At 44.8% G+C, this 26,973-nt stretch overlaps 1 protein-coding gene and 1 long non-coding RNA gene across 2 annotated transcripts in view; one reads left to right on the forward strand and one right to left on the reverse strand.

Annotated features, from left to right (window-relative positions):
- LOC309525466 overlaps positions 1 to 26,973 on the reverse strand; it is a 164,154-nt gene that overhangs the window by 94,712 nt on the left and 42,469 nt on the right. The gene's annotated exons all lie outside the window — the stretch shown is intronic.
- Positions 667 to 15,271, forward strand: LOC309525206 (killer cell lectin-like receptor subfamily B member 1B allele C). The gene is made up of 6 exons (XM_082210712.1): positions 667 to 1,042; positions 3,675 to 3,773; positions 5,678 to 5,827; positions 7,675 to 7,829; positions 10,187 to 10,290; positions 14,848 to 15,271. The coding sequence occupies exons 1-6, from the start codon at positions 958 to 960 to the stop codon at positions 14,966 to 14,968; spliced, it is 714 nt and encodes a 237-aa protein (XP_082066838.1). The 5' UTR covers positions 667 to 957; the 3' UTR covers positions 14,969 to 15,271.

The following is a 26,973-nucleotide window of genomic DNA, read 5'->3' on the forward strand; positions in this document are numbered from 1 at the left end:
GGAGAGCAAGAAGGATCAGTGCGCACTGATCCCTCATGCTCTCCTGGCTCCGCTCCGCTGGACTGGCGCTGTGAGAGGGAAAGCTGCGCAGCGCCTCTTCAGTGAAGCGGCAGGAGAAACGGAGCCCCTTCCATTTCTCCTCCCACTTTCCTGGAGAGGCGCTGAGCAGAGAGGGAGAGAATTTTTTCTTTCTTGTTCTTCTCCTCTAAAACTAGGTGCGTCTTATGGACGGGTGCTTCTTATAGAGCAAAAAATACGGAAATTGTTGAAGTTGCATCCCTGCAATGTCTGGAGCATGGGTAGTTAAACTAAGGCAAACTAAGGCCCAGGGGCCGGATCAGGCCCAATCACCTTCTAAATCCAGCCCGTGAATGGTCCAGGAATCAGCGTGTTTTTACAGGAGTAGAATGTGCCCTTTTATTTAAAATGCATCTCTGGGTGATTTATGGAGCATAGGAATTCATTCATATTCATTCATATTCATTCATATTTTTTTTTCAAAATATAGTCCGGCCCCCCACAAGGTCTGAGGGACAGTGGGCTGGCCCCTTGCTGAAAAAGTTTGCTGACCCCTGGTCTGGAGGGTCACAGGTCCATCTCCCGGCATTTAAGCAACTGGCTTTAATGAAATGAAAGCACACAAAGGTTTTAAAAGAAAGTAGTGGGCTTTTAACTTCAGTGTCCTTCTTGACCTCAACAGCAGAAGCCATAGACACCCACGGGTCGTTCTCAACTGCATCTACTTTCTTTAATGTTTCTCCTCCTCCTGCAAGCACAGATGAATATAACCGCAACTGTACTTGGGGAAGGAGGGATGTCATTTAGCTGCAGTCACACAAAAGGGAGCTGATATGTAAGCAAGATAACAGGAGCAGCTCAGTTTCCGTGAGTTTTACGTGGGTGTGAAGAAAGTTTCTCACTCACAGATAGTTCCACTGTCCAGAGTGACAGTTCAGCATGGATGGAGCAGTTGTCTATGCAGACATAAAATTACCTGAAGTTTCCCCACCCGGGAGAAACTTAGATTCAGTTCAGAAGCCAGGTATGTTGAGTTGTTAACAGCAAATTATCTTGAACTGCTTGTGCAAGACGTAGGGGTTGAGGGTAGGACCAGTTTAAGCTGATGCAGGAGGGCTCAGGACTCAAACGCAGGCACACATTCATGTTTTGGCAATTGCAAAGTTTCACCATTTGTTTTTATTGCACGGCAAACCAAACTGTGGCACTGTCTCAGCTTACAGCTGTACAATTAAGTGAATAAGTGGTGTGATTTAGTAAAATACTTTTCTTCCTTTCTTTTTGTTAGCTGATACGAATTTTGCCATGTTGAAAAGTTTTTAAAGTTCCTAAATATTGATTATAAAATACATCCATTCTGACGGCACAAGAAAAAAACCATGAGGAAAATGCCCTCTGTTTAGCGGATATTTTTGTCCAGTGCTTTGTTTTGTTTTCTTTTCTTGTGTTCATCATTTCTTACGCTTTTATTATAACTCAAAAAGCTTGAAGTGGGGCAGGCCTCGCCGGATCTGTCAGGGAGCTCAAAATCAATTTACGGAAACATGCTACCCTTTTCAGCCTCGCTTAGAGCAGCTTTACAGAAGCTGAAGGAAGAAATGGGAGAGAATGTAACACTTTCTCACCATGTTTCTGAAGTGGTACCCACTAAAAGGAGGAGGGGATGAGCAAGGTGTTTCTGCATCTGAAGTATGGAACAAAGACTTGCTGCATCATTTCCTGCTGATTCCAAAGAGAATTGGGATAATCTATGGATAATCCCTTTGTGGTGGGCCAGCACATTTAAACTGAGGTGCAGTAGTGAATTTTTGTTCACAGCCTCACATGTAAAGAAATGAAGCAATAATTCCCTGTGCTACCTCATGGACTTTCTTTAAATGTAAAGGACTGGTGAACAGGAACTTTGGAGAACTTGCACCTCTTCAACAGATGACCTGATACCATATAAGTTCATATGACACACACACACCACCGAGAACAGATCAGCATGAGCATAACACTAATTTTTGTGCAATCCAAGATACTTGTTATTATATACAAACTGGGACCCGAACATATTTGCGTGGGAATATTTTCACTCTTGTGAATTCATCTAAATTTGTTAGAATCTCCAGGAAGACTTGGCAAATGTTGGGGATGTTAAATTGATGGTGATGGAAGCAGAATAATCTCTCTCTCTCTCTCTCTCTCTCTCTCTCTCTCTCTCTCTCTCTCTCTCTCACACACACACACACACACACACACACACACCTGTATCTACTTTGTGGACCTCTCTTCCAGATACTGCCCTTCTGAGCAAATCTCTACCTCCTTTAGAAGGTATGTGGAAACATTTTTGTTTAGATTTGCATAAAATAGAATCATAGAATCATAGAGTTGGAAGAGACCACAAGGGCCATCGAGTCCAACCCCCTGCCAAGCAGGAAACACTATCAGAGCACTCCTGACATATGGTTGTCAAGCCTCTGCTTAAAGACCTCCAAAGAAGGAGACTCCACCACACTCCTTGGCAGCAAATTCCACTGTCGAACAGCTCTTACTGTCAGGAAGTTCTTCCTAATGTTTAGGTGGAATCTTCTGTGTGTGGTGAACTGGTTTGTGCTCTGTTGCTTTAAAGATTTGCTTTTGTGGTTGACGCTGCTGTGATTTTGCCGAATTTGGTTATATGTATTTCGTTGTACGTTGGCTCTGGAGTTTCTGAGGAAAGGCAGCTGAGAAACAAATGCCTTGCTGCTATTTACTTGCTTGCTTGCTTGTTGGTTTTGTTATGTATTTCTATGCCACATAGGTCAGTTGGTAGGAGCATGGGACTCTTAATCTCAAGGATGTGGGTTTGAGCCCCACATGGGGTGAAAGATTCCTACATTGCAGGGGGTTGTACTGGGTGGTCTTTGTGGCCCCTTCCAACTCTAGAATTCTGTGATTCTGGCCAAGGGACATCTAAAATGGCTCACAAAATAACCAGAAAACAAGTACAATAAAAATCCAAACTGCACTAATCAGAGAGCAATTTTTTTTAAAAATGTATTAAAAAATGGTGCCAGGAGGGTGAAACAAGGGGGGTGAAAAGGTGGGGGCAGCACTAAATGACCAATGGAAGGAAAAGAAGAGGCAAAGTAGAGCCGGCCCTACCATCAGGCAAAGTGAGAAAAATTGGTTTGCCTCAGGTGCCAAAATGTCTTGGGCTAGCCCCAGTTTGTGCAGTAGAGAGTACAGCACATTTTAGCATTCAGCTAAAGGATTCTGGGCACAGTTCAATCCACTGGTAACTGTTGGAGGCTGGGCTAAGCAGCCATTTGATCCTCTACAATTCAGTAAATTATCACAGGTGCACACCCAGTTCTTAGTGGTCTCATTTTGGCTCCATTCCTTCTCACCAGTTAAGTTCGCTATTGGAGGCAGAGATGCCTTGCAGGCAAAGAGCCCCTGGTTCATTCTCTGGCCAGATAAGACCCCTACCTGAAGCCCTGAGATTCATAACTAGACAGACAATACTGAGCTAGATGGAGTAACAGTCTGAGCTGATGCAGGGCACTTCCTTATGTCCCTATTTCATAGCGGAATTCTCCATCAAGGCCCTGCAATGCAGAGTTAAAAGCTAAACACAGGGCTGCCTTGGAACATTATCCCCAATCTTTTCGCCTGTGTTTTTGCAGAACACCAACTGTGCCCACGCTGGCATGGAATTATGCTGCAGGTTGGATGGGCTGGAAACATCGTCCTGGTGGCGGCAGTGATAGTGATGGGAGTTTGGGGTAAGTATCATAACGTGAGATTTGCGCAAGACTTAATAATGAACTTCCCTGGGGCCCTGGGTGCCCAAGCACCCACAAAATTCCTCATGAAGGTGCCAGGCACCCACAAATTTCGGTGCCACGGCCGTGCATACTGCAGAGGGCCAGTCCACTGTGCCTCAGACCTTGTGGGGGGCTGGACTATATTTATTGGGGGGAGGGATGAGCGAATTCCTATGCCCCACAAATAACCCAGAGATGCATTCTAAATAAAAGGACACATTCTGCTCATGTAAAAACACGCTGATTCCTGGACCGTTCACGGGCCGGATTGAGAAGGCGACTGGGCTGGATCCGGCCCCTGGGCCTTACTTTGCCTACCCATGATGTTGACTGTGGTCTGCTAAGGAAACATGGCCATTTAAGAGAGATAAACCAATTTGAAAACCTCATGATAAACAAACAGAAGCAGCAACTTCTTAGTAAGATATAGAGCAGAATTAGGAGTGTGGACATATCTAAGAATTCATACGCACGTAATTGTGACAGAGAACTGAGGGGGGAAATGTCTCAGAAGAAGTAGACATGGACGCACCCACATATCCTACAGCAGACTGTGCACAAATTTAAAATAAAGATATACAGATTAGTATTCCAGTGGTACCTGAGACCTGTATGACTTAATCCATGGGTAGGCAAACTAAGGCCCAGGGGGCCGGATCAGGCCCAATTGCCTTTGTTAGAAGTTATTCGTGGAGACAAATAGACTGAGGACTTCAATATAAGAATAACCCTTTTATTGTACGCGTTTGCAAAGGCGGACCCTCCGTACCCGTAGATACGAAGAGTGCTTATCAAGCATAGGCACAGTGGTTTTATTATCCCTACAGCTGCCGCCCCTCTTTAGGAGGCTTGGCTTACATTCTACCTATCAGAGTCCAACACATCTTTAATACATTATTCCATCTACACTAGCCGTTTAACTGTTACTAAATATAGGTATACGCATTCCATCCCTGCCGTTATCTTGCATACATGGCATTTGGATTCATAAAAGACTCTTTCTCCTGAGTTTGAGGCACGCTCGTACCAGTCTCTCCTTTGTTTCCTAATCTCACACCTTCTAAATCCAGCCCGCAGATGGTCCAGGAACCAGCATGTTTTTACATGAATAGAATGTCTCCTTTTATTTAAAATGCATCTCTGGGTTATTTGTGGGGCATAGGAATTTGTTCTTTTTTCTCTCCAAGATATAGTCCGGCCCCCCACAAGGTCTGAGGGACAGTGCACCTGGTCCCCTGCTGAAAAAGTTTGCTGACGCCTGACTTAATCAAATATACAACAACACAGTTTAGATATGGTGGAGGTGCAGAGCACCAAATCAGAAAGTGCTTTATATTTTTTGGGTCTCGCTATAACATAATGATTTTTGGAAAACTGTAATAAATTAATTAAACTTACAACAGGCAAAAACATTGCTTTTAAGTTTTGAATTTTATTTTATGCTGTTTTGCTTTATTGTGATTTTTAAAAAAATAATTGTTATTTTACATTGGTGATTTGCTCATTTTACAGAGCTGCTTTGAAATGATTATCCATAATGATTCTGAAATAAATAAATATCTCGGCCCCTTGCTGTCTTTGGAAGGACAGCTTGGTATTTGCAAAGCATCTTTACGAATCCCTGTGGAAGTCAAGAGAGCATCTTCTCCCAACTGGTGCCCTCTATGCTCTGGACTAAAACTCCCACCAGTCCCATCATGGCCATGCTGGCTGAGGCTGCTGGGAGTTGTAGTTCAAGAGACCTAAAGGACCCCAGAGTAGAGGGCGCTGTGGAGGCTGCTCACCAGCCAGCAGTACTATCAAGCTTTAAACTTACAACATAGTAAAAAAAAAAAATCTGCCTAAATCTTTCTCCTCCCCAGTTATAAATAAAACTCCACAGGATCGTGAAAAACAGGTCAAAGCATCTGAATGGTCTCCAAACACAACTCAGTACAGGCCTGCAGGATGTGACGGAAACAAAGCGTCAGAGGATTTCAGGTCAACTCTGAAACAAAAATTGTGTGAGACGGGTAAATTCATTTCATAAGTTACTGCGACATGCTTATGCCTTTGATCTGCCTCTGCTACGCTTTCCAAGTAAACTGTCGTTACTAAAATAATAATAATATTCTAAATGTATAATGACACCTAGTGCTCAGCTCCGGAAAATGCAGCCCTGAAAGAAATTTTCAGCTGAAGTACAATAAGCCCGCAACTGATACAGGGGTTATAGAATCATAGAATCATAGAGCTGGAAGAGACCACAAGGGCCATCGAGTCCAACCCCCTGCCAAGCAGATTTCATGGCTCCTCGGCATCACACTGCAATGCCCCCCTCTACAGCTGCCTCTTGACAACTTGAAAACTTATGTTTTCAACATAAAACTTATGTTGAAAAAAAAAGCCATGAAAACTTATGTTGTGGGGATCATGCCTAAAGCCAGAATCGCATATAGTCAAAGCACTAAAGTCACTTTTCTCAAAAACCCCGTCCCCTGTATTTTATTTTTTTGCCACACGTGGAAAGCTGAACATGTTAAATGTGTGTAAGTTATGCGCTTACTGCACTGGAGACTGTTTCTATTATTTTAACATTTGGTAGGGCCGGCCCAAGACATTTCACCATCCTGAGGCAAACCACAAAATGGCGCCTTCCCCACCAGGGAAGAAGGGGTGTTTGAAGATCTACTTTGGGAACAAGGGAAAGAATCAAATCAACCTTACCTGAGAGGTGAAGTGGGAATCAAAGGCTGTCATGGGGAGGGGGAGGGAAACCCTCTGAATCACACTGGGTGCAGGTAACAGATTAGAAGACCCCAGAGGGCAGCCCCTGCCATTTCCTTCCAGCAGGGAAGACTAGTATTGTGTCCTATTTGTCAAGAGGCAGCTGTAGAGGGGGCATTGCAGTGTGGCGCTGAGGAGCCATGAAATCCAGCCTCCAATGATCGCGCCACAGTCATTGTTGACACCATGGTGGCAACAGTAGTGGGCGATGTATCCTTGGATGCTGGATCTGCTGCACCTATGGATCTGACCGCCTGAGGCTGTTGCCTCACCCTGCCCCATGGGTGGGCCAGCCCTGAAACACACATGGCACACAATGTAAAATTAACGCCTTTTGCTGCCCAAAGGATTTATATTCTGCGTTAGATGGAGGGAAAGGGTGGAACCTGGCATTTGTACTAAGAATAAACTTCCCACAATCTCATTTGATGAGTTTTCAGTTTCTCTGCATTTGTTCTAGAGCAGCCTTTCTCAACCTGTGGGTCCCCAGATGTTGTTGGGCTACAACTCTCATCACCCCTAGCTAGCAAGGCCAGAGCTCAGGGATGATGGGAGTTGTAGTCCAACAACATCTGGGGACCCACAGGTTGAGAACCGCTGTTCTAGAGTCACAGGCTCTATGGGTGCAATCCTAACACCCTAGTGTTTATAATGAGGAAGGAGAGGTCACTAGACTGGTGCATAAGGCCTTCTCCACCCATCTCTCCACTGCTGATAGTGCAGCAAATCACAAACTGTTTTGAAAACATAGAGAATTGAACTTAACACGGGAAAAATGAATAACTGAGGGGAGGGAGAATGGAACAACTGCTTATATGTAGCCCTACTCCCAGCCTGAGGTTTGGCTTGCCCTGTGCATATCTGTTTGCTGAGCTTCAGTTCTTTGAAACTGACAGAATACCATACATTTACTACTAAAACCACCAGGACTTCTGTTATTCTCCAGCTAACAATCAATAATATGCAAATAACATCGTTCTGCAAACTGCTGCGAGAGGGCTCATGAAGCTGAATGATGAAAGACTCGCCTGAAAAGTACAGATTGTGTGAGGTATAAATCCAAATTAAAAACAATGGGATTTTTTCTTCTTAGGGGATGGAAGCTGCCACCTGTGCCCCACGCAGTGGCGTCTGCACAACAATAAATGCTACTGGTTTTCTGAAATGATTCAGTCTTGGGAGAAGAGCAAGGAAGACTGTATAACCAAGAGGTCTCACCTACTAATAATTGATGATCAGGAGGAAAAGGTACAAAATATTCAATCCAGACAAGGAATTTTTACTCTTTCACACTTTTATCTTTGTTACAGAATGTTTACTCTTTTGCCCTTATTAGTGCGTAAGCCAGCAATGTGAAGGATTGCTGTCAAAATTAGTATACACTACACCATAGTTTCGAAGGGGCACTGAAGTACGTATGGGGGACGTTCATGCTTTGAGATCCATCTGTTCATGTGACTAAACGTCATAAGAGGAACCCGGATAATCAGGCCAAAGGCTCATCTGAGTCTAGCAGTCCGTTCCCACAGTGGCCAACCACATCCTTACAAGGAAGCATGTTGCAGTAATCTAGTCAGGAGGTTATCAATGCATGAACGGCAGTGCATGTAGCTACCTTAGATGGGGTAAGATTCAAAGTATTGCTAAGGAGATCAGGCCATCAGAGCAAGCATCTTTGCTTGCCTAATGGAACTATCTCGCCCTCTCCTCCTCCCCCCATGTGATGTTCTGGGGTTCTCCTGACACCCAGAGCCAATTTGGGGGAGGAATGTGGGGCCCCAGGAGGAGGAGAGGGGGAAATTCCCATTGCACAAGAGAGAGTCATTGCACTGACACCTACTAATGCAGTTATTGTGGGAATGTTGAGGAAAGTAGGAGAGGATATATTGATTAAATATTATCCCTCCTCACTAGTGAGTAAGCAGCAGAGCACATTTCCTTGCACATTGCTGGAAGCAAGTTGATGGATTCGTTAGAATCATTTAAGTTAAGCGATTCAGTCTGGCTTGCCCAGTCTGGAATGTTCCTGGTAAGTTTCCCCTCCTAAAATAATAATAACACAACAGTCATCTTTAAAAATAAGAGTAAAGTTCACTTACATTCAGTTCATAGTGGTAAATCTGAAGGCAGGCTTTATCTTGTGGTTACAGTTACATTTGGAGAGCAAAGACATCTGAGCTAGGCCTCTGACTTTCTACCTTGTGGCTTCCATCCTCTGTAAGGATGAGCCCTGTAAGAGCCAGAAGAGGAGTCCCAAAGGAGAAAATGGAAAAGGGGAAGATGGCTGTCTGGCTAGACCTTTTGTAGGGTCTGCTAGGGTCACGCCCATCTACCTGGTCACACACAGGGGGAGGAGGCTCCAGAGCAGGTATGACAGGAAGTCCTCCCTGTCTGGAGCAACATTCCCCGGTGTGTCCACTATAATAATAATAATAATAATAATAATAATAATAATAATAATAATAATAATATTTGTACCCCGCCCATCTGGCTGGGTTTCCCCAGCCACTCTGGGCGGCTTCCATAGAAACCAAAAAACACTAAAATATCATACATTAAAAACTTCCCTGAACAGGGCTGCCTTAAGATGTCTTCTGAATGTCAGGTAGTTGTTTATCGTTTTGACATCTGATGGGAGGGCGTTCCACAGGGCGGGTGCCACTACCAAAAAGGCCCTCTGCCTGGTTCCCTGTAGCTTTGCTTCTCGCAATGAGGGAACCGCAAGAAGGCTCTCGGAGCTGGACCTCAGCGTCCGGGCAGAATGATGGGGTGGAGATGCTCCTTCAGGCAACAGGAAACGTTGCATTTGACTGCTTCAGTGAGGATACATCCCAAAGCTATTTGGCTGAATCTGACCCATTAGCCAAAGCTGATTTACCAGCCAAAGCTGATTAAAAGGCGCTCCTTGCCACAGAGGCCACCTGCACCTCGAGTGACAACAGTGGATCAAGATGTAATACCTCCAAGCTACATACCACTGGTCTATTCCCTGGATCTGAGAACCACTAACCCACAAAGCCTCTGTATTCCCAGGGCATAAACTGCGGAGAGGGTGTTGGGGGAAAATATCAAGGAGGCAGCATCCTTGTCCTCATATCAACCTGAAAGGGGAAGCCCAAAGAGAAGTTCCCTGTTATGTTTCTTCTTCCGGGCTGCCTCCTCAGCACCAAATTGTAGGCGGCAGACTGCTGGACTAGGCAACCAGCAATTTCTGGCTCCATGACCTAGGACTGCCCACAGCTGCAAACAAATTTAAATGTTTCTCACTCAAGCAATAGATCTCATTGCAAAAAATAATAATAATATGGGCATGTGAGGGCTTTCGGGACTTGTGAGGGCAGGTGTATGTGCTAAGAATTATTCCCGAGCTCCCCGTCCACCACACAGTAAGATCTTTGCCTGGGGTCCACATCCCGTTGGCCTTTTTTCTGGGGGTGCTTTTTCTGGGCGGTACGCAGGGGTATGCATACCCCTGAACATTTTGTGAATATAAGTTTGGCCTCATTGAGGGGCGCTATTTCAATACGAGTAGGAAAATGAGAGTATCCCTAAACATTTTTTAAGAAAAAAGCACTGTGTTTATGTAATTAAATCATATTTTATAGGAATTCATCCAGAAAAATGGGAAATTAGTATGGATTGAACTTATTGTGTCATCACCAAAGAAGAAATGGGTCTGGATCAACGGCTCTTTGTTACAGGAGAAATTGTGAGTACTAAAACACCCGTGTAGGAGAAATTGTGCAAATCAATAGTTTTGCATGATGAACTTGCAAGAAGAGCTACGATAAGGAAAACTGTAGACGTTACCATGGCTATATAGTGGTACTTCTGGTTGTGAACGGGGTCTGTTCCGGAGGCACATGCGCACGATGTTATTTTGCACTTCTGCGCATGCGCGAGCAGTGAAACCCAGAAGTAACCCTTTCCGGTACTTCCAGGTCACCGTGGGACATAACCTGAAAGAACGTAACATGAAGCAGATGTAACACAAGGTATGACTGTATACTTCTTAAAGGTATTGCAGCTCTGCTCATTTTTACTACATAAAGCATGTAGCAAAGGGTCTTATAGCACCTGAAAGACTAAGAGCCCAGTCCAAAATTGCCTCCTGATACATCAGCCCTGTTGAATTCAGTGGGGTTACCTTGTTCAACACTTTCATTCCTTTTCATTTTCTTATATTTCTGTTCCATCTTTCTTCCATCATGTAAGATGCCATTCCTCCATCACATGGGGTTCCCAGGCAGTCATTCGTCCAGGTATTGACCAGACCTTGACCTGCCTAGCTTCAGCAAGACCTTCAGGGCATACTGAGGAATTTCAATGTACAGTGGTACCTCAGGTTACATACGCTTCAGGTTACATACGCTTCAGGTTACAGACTCCACTAACCCAGAAATAGTACCTCGGGTTAAGAACTTTGCTTCAGGATGAGAACAGAAATCGTGCTCCGGTGGCACAGCAGCAGCGGGAGGCCCCATTAGCTAAAGTGGTGCTTCAGGTTAAGAACAGCTTCAGGTTAACCTGCTCTGACCATAATGCCGTGAAGATGGAGATGAAACTAACACCAACTGGCTCTTTTAGATGGAGGATGAATGACACCTTATTTAGAGATGAAGAAGTGATTAAGAAGGCCCAAAAAACCTTGAGGGACTATTTTGAGATAAACATGAACACTACTGTTGAAAAAAGAGTAATCTGGGACACAAGTAAAGCGGTTATGAGAGGGTTTCTGATAAAACAGAATGCAATAAAGAAGAGAACCCAAAATGAGAAGAAAGACAAAATTTTGGAGAAAATAAAAGAAGGTGAGAAAAAATTGAGAGCAAAACCAAAGTCGCAAGAGATTTTGAGAGAAATAAAGTTATATCAAGTACAATACATGACAATGATGAATCAGGAAATAGAATGGAAAATTAAACAAATGAGACAAAAAACATTTGAGTCAGCTAATAAATGTGGAAAATTGTTGGCCTGGCAAATGAAAAAAAGACAAAAACTAAACACTTATAAATCTAGAAGTGGGAGGAAAGAACATACAGACCCCAGTTGAGATTAGAAAATGTTTCCAGAGGTACTTTAAACAATTATATACACAAGGGCCACAGAAAGAACTGGATATAGATCGATTTTTTTAAAATAAATGGATTACAAAAAATCTCCCAAGAAAATAAATTAATGTTGAATTACAAAATAACTGAACAGGAGGTAGAAGGTGCCATTCAGAATATGCAATTGGGTAAATCTCCAGGACCGGATGGACTGACTTCTAGATATTACAGATCTTTAAAGGATTGGTTAGTACAACCTTTAAAGGAAGTCTGTAATGAAATATTGGAAGGGAAAAGGGCACCAGAGTCGTGGAAGGAAGCGTATATCACACATACCGAAAACAGAGACTGAAAAGACGCAGCTCAAGAACTACCGCCCCATATCACTGCTGAATGTGGATTATAAAATTTTTGCAGATATTTTGGCTACAAGACTAAAAAAAGTGCTAGTGGAAGAGATTCATAAAGATCAAGCAGGCTTTCTCCCGGGTAGACACTTGTCTGATAATATGAGAAACATAATTAATATTTTAGAAAAACTACAAGTGAATATCAATACCAAGGCAGTTTTGATATTTGTGGATGTGGAGAAAGCCTTTGATAATATTTCTTGGAGTTTTATGAAGAAGAATCTACAGGGGATGGGGGGTAGGTCAAGGTTTTGGAAATGGTATAAGTGTGATTTATTCTGAACAAAAGGCCAAACTAATTGTTAACAATGTGGTGACGGAGGAATTTAAGATAGAAAAAGGGACACGACAAGGTTGCCCAATCTCTCCACTGCTTTTTATATCGGTCCTGGAGGTCCTGTTGAATATGATTAGAAGGGACCAATTGGTTAAAGGTATACAAGTCGGAACTAAACAGTACAAATTGAGAGCATTTGCAGATGACTTAGTATTGACATTACAGGAGCCAGAATCTAGTACTAAAAGAGTTTTGGAACTGATTCAAGAATTTGGTCAGGTTGCAGGATTTAAATTGAATAAGTTAAAAACTAAGGTTTTAGAGAAAAATTTAACAGCAATTGAGAGAGAGAGGTTTCAGAATGAGACAGGCTTAACAGTGGTTAACAGTGGTTAAGAAATTAACATGACAGCTAAAAATGGGAATTTATTTAAAGACAATTATGAAAAATGCTGGACGGAAGTGAAAAAAGATTTAGAAATTTGGTCAAATTTGAAGCTTTCACTGCTAGGCCGTATAGCTGCGATAAAAATGAATGTATTGCCTAGAATGTTGTTTCTGTTCCAAACATTGCAAATTTTGGATAAAATGGATTGTTTCAAGAAGTGGCAGAGAGACATTTCTAGATTTGTCTGGCAGGGCAAGAAGCCTAGAATAAAATTTAAAATACTAATGGATGCAAAGGAAAGAGGTGGATTTGCCCTGCCAGACCTTAAACTTTATTATGAATCAGCAGCTTTTTGCTGGCTGAAAGAATGGCTGCTTCTTGAAAACACAGACATTTTGGATTTAGAAGGTTTTAATAATGTATTTGGATGGCATGCATATCTGTGGTATGATAAGGTCAAAGCACATAAAGCATTTAAAAACCATATTGTCAGGAAAGCATTGTATAATGTCTGGATAAGATACAAGGATTTACTGGAAAATAAAACCCCAAGGTGGTTGTCACCGATGGAAGCAAAGGCTCAGAAAAAGCACAATATGGAGGCCAAATGGCCGAAATATTGGGAAATTTTGGAACAAGAGGGAGACAAATTGAAATTGCAGAGTTTTGAAAAACTAAAAAATAAAGTGTGAGATTGGCTTCATTATTATCAGATAATGGAGGCATATAATTTGGACAAGAAAATTGGTTTCCAGGTAGAAAAATCAAAATTGGAAACAGAATTGTTAGATCCCAAAACCAAGATTTTGTCAAAGATGTATAACTTGCTGTTGAAATGGAATACTCAGGATGAAATGGTGAAATCTGCCATGATTAAATGGGCACAAGATGTTGGACATAATATTATGATGGCTGACTGGGAACAGTTATGGACCATTGGTATGAAATTTACGGCATGTAATGCCTTAAGAGAGAATATTATGAAAATGATATACAGGTGGTACATGACCCCAGTCAAGCTTGCAAAAATCTATCATTTGCCCGATAATAAATGTTGGAAATGTAAAGAGACTGAAGGTACATTCTTTCACCTTTGGTGGACATGCCCAAGGATTAAGGCTTTCTGGGAGATGATCTATAATGAACTGAAAAAGTTATTTAAATATACCTTCCTGAAGAAACCAGAGGCCTTTCTCCTGGGCATTGTCGGCCAATTGGTGTCAAAGAAGGACAGAACTTTCTTTATGTATGCGACTACAGCAGCAAGAATACTTATTGCAAAGTATTGGAAGACACAAGATTTACCCACTCTGGAAGAATGGCAGATGAAGGTGATGGACTATATGGAACTGGCGGAAATGACCGGCAGAATCCGAGACCAGGGAGAAGAGTCAGTGGAAGAAGATTGGAAGAAATTTAAAGACTATTTACAGAAACACTGCAAAATTAATGAATGTTAGAATGACGTTGGATTGAAGTTAAGCAGTCTTTAGTAGTAATGTTATAAAGGAATATGTAAAATGGTTTGTTAACAGGTGATAATATAAAGTTACTATATATTAAGATAAAAGATTAAGATAAAATCAAAGAGGGAAAGGATTTGCTGAATTAATTAATTGAACTGGAATACAAAAAAGGGAGGTGTGAGGAGGTCAGGGAAACAAGCAAATGAAAGATAAGACTTGGAAAAACGGATTTGTTTTTAACTGTTTTTACTTTGTATTTTTCTTTTTTTTCTTATTCTTGTAAAATGTTGAAATTTCAATAAATATCTTTTTTAAAAAAAGAACAGCTTCAGGTTAAGTACGGACCTCCGGAACAAATTAAGAACTTAACCCGAGGTGCCACTGTACAGTCATACCTCAGTTTACAGCCGCTTCAGGTTGCGTTTTTTTTGGTTGAGCACCGCCGAACCCCGGAAGTACCGGAACGGGTTACTTCCAGGTTTCGGTGGTCGCGCATGCGCAGAAGTGCTAAGTCGCGCTTTGCACATGCACAGACATGCCAAATCACAACCCGTCCATGTGCAGACACGCAGACCCGGGTTGCGAATGTGCATCCTGCATGGATCATGTTCACAACCCAAGTGTCCACTGTATACATACACTGACTGCTGTTTCATTCCTTCTCGCCACAGATTTCCAGCAATCCAGCCTGAGGAAGGCAGCTGTGGTGTCCTTCAAGACAATGAAATCTATCCCGAGTTGTGCAGCACACAGCTTCACTGGATTTGTCAGAAGGAATCTGTACTCCTTTGAGTATCTTCATGTGTCCCCATTCATAATCAGCTACACACTCTCCTTTAGACATCTTGTTCTCTGTCCTAAAAAAACCCTCAAGGACCTTCTTGGTGGCTGCCCCCAGACTTTGGAATTCCTTCCCCAGAGAAGCCAGACTGGCTCCGTCCTTGTTGTCCTCCCACTGGCAGGTGAAGACTTTCTTGTTCCAACAGGCTCTGGAGAACTGACTGCTTCTAACGAAAGGGCGGGTGCCATGCCGTTTTTATTGTGATATTTTGTATGGTTTTAATAGATTAAATATGTGTATATATGTAATATTAATTCTATCAGTGTGTGTTTGTTTATTTTAAATTGTTGTTTTTCTTATTTGTTTTTAGCTGTTCTTCTTTTCCTCTGTAAGCCATCTCGAGTCCCTTTCAGGGGAAAAGGCAGGGAATGAATGAATGAATAATAATAATAATAATAATAATAATAATAATAATAATAATACAGTCGTACCAGTGTGGTGTAGTGGTTAAGAGCAGTGGACTCATAATCTGGTGAACCGGGTTCGCTTCCCCGCTCCTCCACATGCAGCTGCTGGGTGACCTTGGACCAGTCACACTTCTTTGAAGTCTCTCAGCCCCACTCACCTCACAGAGTGTTTGTTGTGGGGAAGGAAGGGAAAGGAGATTGTTAGCCACTTTGAGACTCCTTAGGGTAGTGATAAAGCGGGATATCAAATCCAAACTCCTCCTCCTCCTCTTCTTCTTCTTCTTCCTCTGCTTACGTATCCCTCTCGATATGTAAACTTCGGTTTATGAACGCGGCAAACCCGGAAGTGTATACGTCCGGGTTTTGCCGTGTACACATGCGCAGAAGCACTCTATCGCTACACGCGCATGCGCAGAAGTTGTGCCTCTGCCTATGGACTTTTTGGGTTGTGGAAGGACCCCCAGAATGAGTTAGGTTCATATCCATAGGGTCCACTGTATTATAATAACATAAAATAGCCTTCACATGACAGTGACAGCACCACTGTACAAGAGATGAGCAATGTTTCCTCTTCTTGTTCATCTCTCTTTGTGGTCTCAGCATCTTATGGATGTGAATCCCCATTACAGTGGCAAAGTAATGAGAAAAACTGGGCTTGGTGGATATTACATTCATCAAGAATTCTTAGATAGGAGTACTGTGTCAGAGTCACCTGTTATAGTGACTTTTTGCACACTGAGGAATAAGATAACCACCCTAAACACTGATACATAAATTGGGCTATGCTGCTATGCCATCCCGGTTGAAAAGGACCAGTGCTTTTTTTCCTAGAAAAATAGGTTCCGGTTCTCACCATGAAGTTGTTACAGTAAGTGTCACACTTTTAAACCAAAATAAAAAGAGGTGCCAGTACTGTGTGCCCTTGAGTACCCCATTAAAAAAAGGACTGGAAATGGTTGTTTTGTTTCATGTAGAAAACAGACAGGCACTTTCCTACATTCTTTTCTAAATGCTCATACATTGTTTTAAACACTCTCCAAGTGTCACCCCCCTGCTCATTCTGCTCAAACCTCTGCCATTGTTTAAAATTGCCACTTTCCCCACTCAGTTTCCCCACATCCCAGCAGTACTTGAACCATAGCTGTCAAGTGTCCCTTATTTGAAGGGACAGTCCCTTATTCCAGCACCATGTCCCACTGCTGTCCCTTATTGATGGATGTCCCTTAAATGTCCCTTAAATGATGTCCCTTAAATTTCAAAGGAAGTAGCTCCTCTCCCTCCCTCTCTGCCGGCCAGGGAGGAGGGAGGCTCCAACTGTGTTGCTTGACTGTGTTGCTCATCCAATAAGGAGTCTAAGAACAACTGGGGGGTGGAGCTTGCATGCCTTGTGTGTGGCTAGTTAATGCAAGCTGAGGGTTTTTTTGAATGCTGGACGCCATTTTGTTGCACGTGCTGCTGCAAACTTTGCAGTGCAAAGCTAGGCCGGGGAGCCATCTTACGTTGAGGCTGCATAGGCCTTGTGGTGCATGTGATTCAGATTCTATTCTGTTGAACCTCTGGTTACAAAGTTGGTTGGACAGTGTTCTCGAAGCTACCAGCATGAGTTTGACCAGACTGCAGGAGGACAGGAAGACTGGAGTGCCTGGAACAGGTGAGGCTGCAGGTCCCTTATTTTGGCTGCTGATCCCTTATTTTCAAGGCTGCTGGTCCCTTATCTTCAAATCTGTAAGTTGACAGCTATGACTTGAACCTCTTGTTTAAAACCGCTGGTGTTGTGCAGCCCACCTTCTCTTTTGCTCCCCTCCCCCACCCTGACTTCATGCAAATCGAGGATCACGGCAAAGCTTTACAAATCCTGCAATGCATGATGACGGCCTTACATTTTTATGTATATAGGAAGAGAGATGTGTGCAGCAGCCGTAGGAGTAGGAGTAGTAAGAATGTTGTCATGCTGCAATTTGTATGGCCACCAGTAGGTGGCCATGCAAACTGCAGCATAGCAACAGAAGAGTAGACAGCTGGCCGAGGCAGGCAGACAGATAGAGCAAGCACTCTTATTAAATAAAATTAAATAATAAATAAATAAATAAATAAATCATTAAATACAAAATAAAATAAAATAAAATAATAATGCTCACCCAAGACTACCACCAGAATGACAGTCACAAAGTCTGCTACTCGGGGGTACTCTCATGTCATCAGGGAACCTAGGAAGTATATGTGAAAGAGTGAAAGATATTGTATTGGCCTGAATATAAGCCGCACCCAAATATAAGTCGCACCTTTAAAATTAAGGGGGGGGGAGAGAAAAGAAAAACAATACCCAAATATAAGCCGCTCCCTTAAAATTCTGCAGGCACTCACACCCATTTCGTGTTACCGTATGTCTGTTTCAGCCGCGATATCGTAAAAGTCCATTTTTGTAAGTTCGCGAATTTAAGCCACACTTTAACTTTTCATGGTCAAAACCTGGAAAAAAAGTGAGGCTTATATTCAGGCCAGTACGGTAATTTGTGAACTTGAATGGCATGAGTTAGGGATGGAGGAGAAATGTGATTCAGTTGATACTGAAAAGTGAACCTGTCAAATTTGCACAACAGGAGAACCAAAACACAGCTATCCTTCAAATTTCGTACTGCTCTGAATTTTGCGTAAGCAGTAGGCCATGTCAGAACTAATCAGGTTTCACTTGTTGATTTATTGTTCAGACCAAGCAATGGAGGGAAAGACATTATTTTAGGTAACTTGGTAACTCTATGGAGGGTTATATAAAAGTACAGTGGTTCCTCTGGTTACGTACTTAATTCGTTCCGGAGGTCCGTTCATAACCTGAAACTGTTCTTAACCTGAGGTACCACTTTAGCTAATGGGGCCTCCTGCTGCCACCACACCACCAGAGCACAATTTTTGAAAGTTCTTAACCTGAGGTACTATTTCTGGGTTAGAGGAGTCTGTAACCTGAAGCGTATGTAACCTGAAGCGTATGTAACCTGAAGCGTATGTAACCCGAGGTACCACTGTAACCTTAAATGTCTATCGCGGTGGCTAATAGGCAGCCAGATCCCTTAGCATAGGTGCAGTTTGGGCCTCGTAAATTAGATAACTTCACCTATCTCTCTTTCCTTATAGTAAGTGCCCTCATAAGTTATCCAAACCTGGATTTGACTGCAAATTTGCAATATAGATGACTTATAGTGGCACATAAGACACCCACTAAACCATTAAATACTGGGAGGAGGATGTAGAAGACTAGTGGACTGGTTAAATAAATTTGGGCTGCAATTGTATGCCTAAGTGGGAGTAAGCACCACTGAACAAAGTAGTACTTACATCTGAGTAAATATCCAAAGGAGAAGTAAATTGAAGGAAGCTGCCTTATCTCAGTCCAGACTATTGCTCCAGCTAGCTCAATATTGTCTGCAGCTTCCAAAATGTAGACAGAGGTTTTTCCTTACCCTACCTGTAGAAACTACAGATTTATTTATTTATCTCCTACATTTATAGTTTGCCTTTCCTCGAGGAGCTCAGGGTTTCTACCTCTGTTTTAACCCTTACAACAACAATGTGAGGTAGGTTAGGCTGAGAGGGAGTGGTTGGCTCAAGGTCATGAAGCAAGTGTATTTCACAAAGTCTTCAAGCTCTTGCAAAAAAAAGTTTTCATTTAGTCCTCAGTGCAAATTATTTCAACACAGGAAGTACGTTGTTTCCCACGTCTGTCATCTTCAGTGCTTCGTATGCTGCTGGTGAAAAAATATGAGTTTGGCCTAGATTCCACAATTCCCAGAGATGGGACTTTCGTCTGTGTTTCCCATCATGGTGGTTCCTTGGGGACAGCCTGATCATGAAGCAAAGCAGGAAAATGGATTCGGGTAGGTGTGGGAAGAAGCAAATCAGTACCACCAACCTTCCCACTACCTTGCCTTTGCATTGCTTTATTATTGGATCAGCTCACTTGTCGTGTTGGTTGCATGTTTTTGCTGGTTGAATCACTTACTCTGTGAGGCAAGTCAATACACACACCCCTCCACCTCAGATCAGAGAGGGATTCTCCCAGTACTTCCCTCGCCCTAACCAATTGGATGCTCCGCTGGGTAGCTCCACCCCCTTCCTGTTAAATCAGCACCAGGCTAAGTCCCTCCCTTCGCTGCTTTACATACTTAAAGCGCTAGAGTCCTACCACCGCCTCTCTCTCTCTCCCTCCGGCCCTTCCCCTCCCAGGCACGCAGGACAGAGCCAGCTGGCCACCTCGGTGCCTCACTTGCCCCCGCCCTGAACTCGAGCAGAGTTGCCTGTAGCAGAACAGCCTGTGGCGCTCCAACAGGCTCTTCCCTGGACTCCTAATCTCGGCACCGGACTCTCGGCCAGGCACCCCTGAGAGCCTGGCACCCTGGCTCCCTGCACCAGTAACGCATATGGTTAAGACGGCCATGATCCTGAGAGTACCTAAGAGCCTATCTTAGCCTCACTATCTTAGCCTCATCATGCCAACGTCAGCAGACCTACCAGCATGGGAGGACTATTGCATTTCTCTGTTAGCGTTGCAAGGAGTTGGCAACGAATGCTGGGGCTCCCTGCAGAAAGTGATGAGCTAGGTTTTTCTTTGCTCCTCCTCAGCTCAAATTCCAGCCATCACCTTTCACCTTCTCATGCCTTCTGATGGTTTGGGCTTTGCGAAACAAAGTCTGGAGAAGATTAGGCAATGGAATTTGAAAAATGAACATTTTGCAAGATGGTGGGTGTGCCAATAGGTTTCCTCACAGAGAGTGTTGACATTTAACATAGTTCTTCATCTCTGAGTTCAACGAGGGAAGAGAACCAGTGAGTGTGTTCATTGGGCTTGCTGAACTGGAGTCAGTTTGGCTCAGTCCAAAGGTAGTATAAATAGCACTTACTCCATTGAAATAAGAAGGAGAGGGAGCAACAAGTGGCCAAGATTTGTGAGGAGGGAGGCCTGAGAATTTCAGTGGGAGAGGAAATTACCAGTCATGGTCACTTATTCGTCCTACGCCCAGAACAGAAATAAATCCAGTAAATATAGCTGGTGTTCACTGGTGTTGCTTTTAGACTGGAAGCTTGTTTACTCCTGCTCCTGAGGGTAGGACTCGAACCAGATGTAGGAGTGCAAATCATAGGCGCCGACTCCATGGGGCTTGAGGGGGCCCGAGCCCCCTCAAAAATTCGTTTGGGGGGCTCCGCCCCCCCAATAATCTCCGGCGCCCCTCCAGCAGAGCGCCATCGCCGCCCCTCCCCCAGCCCAAAATGCACAGGGTCGGGCTGCCTGCATGCCTCCTGCCCTCCCTCCCGAGCAAAAGCTCCACCCAATTTCCTTTGGAGCTCCCCTATTCGCTCACGAGGAGGCGGCGCCACTTTATTTGCATATTCATGAGCTTATTTATTATTCATGAGCTTTCCCGGGGGCCCCCCCAATATTTTTTATAAGTCCGCGTCCCTGGTGCAAATATCCAGGGTGTGGGGTCAGGTGGGATTACTAGAGGAATTATAAAATATGCATCAAGCTATTGTGTCCGCTGTGAAAGCGTGGCGTGGACTGGGTTTAATTCACTGACAATAATTTCTGATCAAATCCCACAACCCTCTGCATCTCTGGCCATTTTCTCTACTGTCCATTTCTCTCTGCTTGACAAGTCACGTACACAGCCCAGCATGCATCCTGGGCAGTGAAAGATAGTGGGCAGTTTCTTTGATGTAGCTTTTCTGATATGTTAATCTTAGGTTGTTAATCTTAGGGCCAGGAAACAGATCTCACATGAAGGTGATGATGATCGCTGTCCTCCTGGCCATCCTTCTTATCATGTGTATTGATTGTTTATGACCTCAGGGGTTGCCAAATGCACTCCTTTATAGTTCTGTTTTATTTACCCCAGAATGTATGCATACTTAATTAGTTTTCGTAGTTTAACTTTGTCCCCAAGTGGGGTTTGTTGAACTGCTCAGAAGAAATCTGATTGGTTCTTATGAACACTCTGTAAAAAGTTCTTTTGTGAATAAAACGACCTGGGCCAGAGGGTGGAGGGACAGATTATTATACGCACCCTTCCCAGAGTCTTGCTGGTTCAAGCCTCTGTGTGTATTTTCATTATCAGATCCTTCCATTGCTTTGAGAACGCCACACTAATGGCTTCAAGTGACAAGAAAGGCGATTCTGACTAATCATCAGGAAGAACTTTCTGACAATAAGAGCTGTTCAAAAGTAGAACGAACTCCCTTGGGAGGTTGTGGACTCTCCTTCCTTGGAGGTTTTCAAGCAGCGGTTGGATGACCATCTGCCATGGATGCTTTAGTTGAGATTCCTGCATTGCAGGGGGTTGGGCTAGATGACCCTCGAGGTCCCTTCCAATGCTACAGTTGTATGATTCTATGATATCTTCCCTTCCTTCCAAAAAGCAATTAAACGGTGGGGTGGACACACACATATTTAAAGCCTTCTTTAAAAGCGTGTTAAAAGTAATTCCAGTGCGATTGAAGAAAGGAAGGGACTGGACGTAAGTTTTTGTTCCTGAATAACAAACCTCTGTAGAGATACCAGGTTTTGGAATAAGAACGTTTTAGCAGCTGAACAAGACAAGAAACCTGAGAAAATGAGGAGTAAAAAGAACAAAGAACCAACTACGACACGGAAAGAACAATGGGAGGAGCAACAAAGACCAAAGAAACTAAAGGCCTCTATTAGACTAGAATTTTGAAGTTAAGCATTATTAAAACAAACAAATTAAAAGAAAACCGGCAAGGTGGAATGGGAAAAATTTGGCTATGGACTTGAGATCTCCAGGCTGATAACATATGGACTGATGGACATGGGGAATTCAAACCAGGGAAGGGAGGGGGAATCTTGGAATCCAAAGGCTATGTAACCAACTTTTTGAATCTTTTTATATCTATTATCTTCTATTTCTTTATATAACTTTTGTACTCTGATCTAACATGTTTTTTTCTTTAAAAAAAGGGGGAATTCGTGGAAGGAAATTGGGGCAGATCTTGGGGGGGAAATCTTTTTTCTTTTTCTATTAAAGATGAGGAGTGATGGCAAGATTGTATACTTAAATTGGTTAATGGGTTAAATATATTAGGTTTTAAATTGGGAATGAGAGCTTGTGGAACCAACTTAAGGAAAGGGGAATACAGTTGGGAGGGGAAGGAGGGAGTCCTAGAAAGAAGGTTCTGAAAGTAAGGTTTTAAATTTTGCTTTCTTTTTCTTTCTTTTCTCTATCTTTTCTATTTTTTCTATTCTGTTATAATTGGAAATTCTAATAAATATGATTATAAAAAAAATAAAATAAAAGTAATTCCAGTGCGGACTGCGAAAGCTCTAGCTTTAAAGACTTGTTGAAAGAGGCAGGTCTTCAGTAGGAGCCGAAAAGACAACAGAGGAAGCACCTGTCAAATACTCAGAGAAGGAGGGGGTTCCAAAAAGGTAGCTGTCACAATACTAAAGACCCGATTCCTGCATTGTGCAGATTCCTAATAAGATGATATCAGCCGGAGGCCCTTGCCTAAAGAGCACAGCAATCAAACAGGTATATAAGGGGAGAGACGATCTTTCAGGTATCCTGATCCAATTATTATTATTCTTTTTATTTATTTATCTATTTATTTATTTATTTATTTATTTATTTATTTATTTATTATACCCCACCCATCTGGCTGAGTTTCTCCAGCCACTCTGGGCGGCTCCCAATCAAATGTTAAAAACAGTACAGTATTAAATATTAAAAACTTCCCTGAACAGGGCTGCCTTCAGATGTCTCTTGAAGATAGGATAGCTGCTTATTTCCTTCACATCTGAACGGAGGGTGTTCCACAGGGTGGGCGCCACTACCAAGAAGGCCCTCTGTCTGGTTCCCTGTAACCTCACTTCTAGCAATGAAGGAACCACCAGAAGGCCCTTGGCGCTGGATCTCAGTGTCCGGGCTGAACGATGCGGGTGGAGACGCTCCTTCAGGTATACAGGACCGAGGCCGTTTAGGGCTTTAAAGGTTAGCACCAACACTTTGAATTGTGCTTGGAAACGTACTGGGAGCCAATGCAGATCTCTCAGGACCGGTGTTATGTGGTCCTGGCGGCCAGTCCCAGTCACCAGTCTAGCTGCCACATTCTGGATTAATTGCAGTTTCCGGGTCACCTTCAAAGGTAGCCCCACGTAGAGAGCGTTGCAGTAGTCCAAGCGGGAGATAACTAGAGCATGCACCAGTCTGGCGAGACAGTCCACGGGCAAGTAGGGTCTCAGCCTGCGTACCAGATGGAGCTGGTAGACAACCACTCTGGACACAGAATTGACCTGTGCCTCCATGGACAGCTGTGAGTCCAAAATGACTCCCAGGCTGCGCACCTGGTCCTTCAGGGGCACAGTTACCCCATTCAGGACCAGGGAGTCCCCCACACCCGCCCACCCCCTGTTCCCCAAAAACAGTATTTCAGTCTTGTCAGGATTCAACCTCAATCTGTTAGCCACCATCCATCCTCCAACCGCCTCCAGACACTCACACAGGACCTTCACCGCCTTCACTGGTTCTGATTTAAAAGAGAGGTAGAGCTCTCTTTATGTTTTATGTTTATCTTCTTCACAAGAATCCTGTGAAGTAAGTCACTACTATATTCCTCGCAATACTTAGAGGCCAGCATCATGCGAGTAGAGAGGTGCTGATCTCCCGCAATGTCACTGTGCAGCTTGGAGTTCTAGTCCACCCAGCTGCCATTGGCTTAGTCATTGGTTCGCGTCTCCGCTCCTCCACATGCAGCTGCTGGGTGACCTTGGGCCAGTCACACTTCTTTGAAGTCTCTCAGCCCCACTCACCTCACAGAGTGTTTGTTGTGGGGGAGGAAGGAAAAGGAGAATGTTAGCCGCTTTGAGACTCCTTAAGGGGAGTGAAAGGCAGGATATCAAGTCTAAACTCTCCTCCTCCTCCTCCTCCTCCTCCTCCTTCTTCTTCTATGCTCTGTTGTCACAGAGAGGTAGAGCAGCCTAGGGTTGGGAAGCTGCTTGCTAGAGGAATGTATGGTTGAGAAGACAGACAGACAGGCATCAAAAAGGAGATCATAGTGCTGCCTGTATGATATCCTCCCCAAAAGCAACTAAACGGACACACACACACACACACACATGGACACACACACACACACTCAAAGCCTTATTTAAAAGCATGTTAAAAGTAATTCCAATGCGGACTAGGAAAATTCTAGCTTTAAAGACTTGTTGAAAAAGGCAGGTCTTCAGTAGGAGCCGAAAAGACAACAGAGAAAGCACCTGTCAAATACTCAGAGAGGGAAGGGGTTCCAAAAAAGGTAGCTGTCAGAGCTGCTACCAGGTCCCAGCTCACATAGGACCACGCCACACAGCGTCCACTTTAAAAGAGTCTTTATTGAGTTACAGGTTTCATTTCCGAACTGCAGCGTGCAGCTCTACACCTTCTGCTCTAGGTCGGCGAAGACCCGTCTGAGTCCCCGCCTCTTGCACACCAGCTTAATACCCTAGCCTTGCTCCACCTCCTTCGCCTCTCCCTACGTCTCTGGGTCCTTCTGCCCCCCTGGGCCTCCTCCCTTCTACTCTCCTCTGACGCTGACCCCCCTGATCCTTCTGCCTCCTTGCGGCGGGCTTTAGGACCTGGCTCACTCTCCGGGCTGCTTACTGCTCCAGCTTCCGCTGCATTTGAACTTGGCGCGCGCGCCCAACTCTCTACTTTCCTCTTAACCGTTGCCTCGCTCTCTGAGGAGGGCGTGACCACCCCTGACTCGTGCCCTCCCTCCTGCTGACAGCCTCCGGAACCCGATGCCTGGCTACCTTCCTCCCTGCTGCTCTCAGTCTTGAGCGTGGGTCCCGACTTCCAGCTGCTGCCGCCCTCAGTTATGAGCGTGGGTCCCGACTTCCAGCTGCTGCTCTCTGAATCTCCTCTGTTCCCTTCCTCCTGGGGTGTCCCCCCGGATCCCCCCCTTGCTCTGCTCACTGGGGCTCCCTTTTGGGAGTCCTCTGACTCACTGCTTAGGCTTGGAGATCTCGGGTCGTCATCATCACTCATTCTCCCTTCGGCTTCCTCCCCCTCGCTCTCTGTTTCCACCCTTCTCTGCGTCTCTGCTTCTGAACCCCTGACATCCATCCCCCCCTCGAAGCCCCCCCTTCCCCCCTCCCCGCTGTCAGGTGTGGGTGCTGGGCGCTCCATCATCATGGGAGGGAATGCTGGATACAGGTCGCTCCCCGTGGGTGGCCGCCAACTGAAGACCTCCGAGTCTTCCCCCTCGCGGTCGTCGACGTGGACTTGTTGCTCTTCCATCTCTGTACCGCCGTGCTCGAACCCGAGGTCCTCCCCGAACACGTCCATGTCAGTCTCTGCGTCGGTCGCTCGACCTGGCGTCTCCAGCCACTTCCTGCGCCATCGCTCCTCTGGTCGATCGTCCCACCAATACGAGTTGCCTGATGCCGAACCTGCCGGTGAACCTTCTGGGGAACGGGTGCTCCGTGCGGGTTCCCCTTCTGAGTCGAATCCATGGAACGTGCTGGAAGAAAGTGTGGGTGTGAACAACCAGTCGTCGAAGAAGCTCGCTGGCATGGGTTTGTGTGGGAAGAGGGCATGAAACTCGTCCTTGAGCAGGGGTTCCTCCAAAGCGTAGTCTGGTACCCAGCTATTGGCGCTGGCCCGGGTGCCCTCTCTGGCTAAGAGGTATTCGACTCCCTCTTCCCCCCATCTGGAGTCCAAAATCTCCGTGACCTCGTTGATGTGGTCCTGGTGCTTCACCTCCCGCGTCTCCGTCCGTTCCCGGAGCGGACTTGGCGCCGTCCCTGGCTCCTGGAACCTGTGAGGTGCCTTGTAGGGAGTGAGCACCGACCTGTGGAACACCGGATGCATTCTGGAACCCTCCGGCAGCGCCAGTCGGAAGGCTACCGGGTTGATCTGCGCTTCGACTTGGTACGGACCGATCTGCTTGTGCCCCAACTTCTTCTTGGCAAGCGACCTGGTCGGCACTGCGTGGGCTGCCAACCAGACCCAGTCTCCCACTTGGATCACTTCGCCAACCCGCCTGTGCTTGTCAGCTTGCACCTTGTAGGCGTGCTTAGCTAGCTCCAGCTGCCGTCTGAGTTGATCGTGGACCGCCTGCAGCTCTGACGCGAACGCGTCCGCCGTCTGTGGTTCTCCTTCCCCCACTCTCTCCAGTCCCGGGAAGGTTCTGGGATTCCTCCCATTGTTGGCAAAGAACGGCGTCACTCCTGTGGACACGTGCTTCGTGTTGTTGTAAGCGAACTCGGCTAGCGGCAGGTAATCCACCCACGTCGCAGGCTGTTGATTGGCATAGCATCTCAGGTACTGCTGCATGATGGCATTGACCCTCTCTGCTTGCCCGTTGGTCTGCGGGTGTCTTGCTGATGCCAGATTGACCTTGACATTTAGAAAACCCATCAGCTTCTGCCAGAAAGACGAGATGAACTGGCGTCCGCGGTCGGACAGGATAGACCGTGGCAGGCCATGCACTTTGAACACGTGATCTATGAACAGTTTGGCGGTTTGTTCCGCCGTGGCCACCTTCGCACACGGAATGAAATG

The sequence above is a fragment of the Podarcis vaucheri genome (genome assembly GCF_965113315.1).
Source record: "Podarcis vaucheri genome assembly, chromosome: 2".
Classification (NCBI taxonomy): Eukaryota; Metazoa; Chordata; class Lepidosauria; order Squamata; family Lacertidae; genus Podarcis; species Podarcis vaucheri.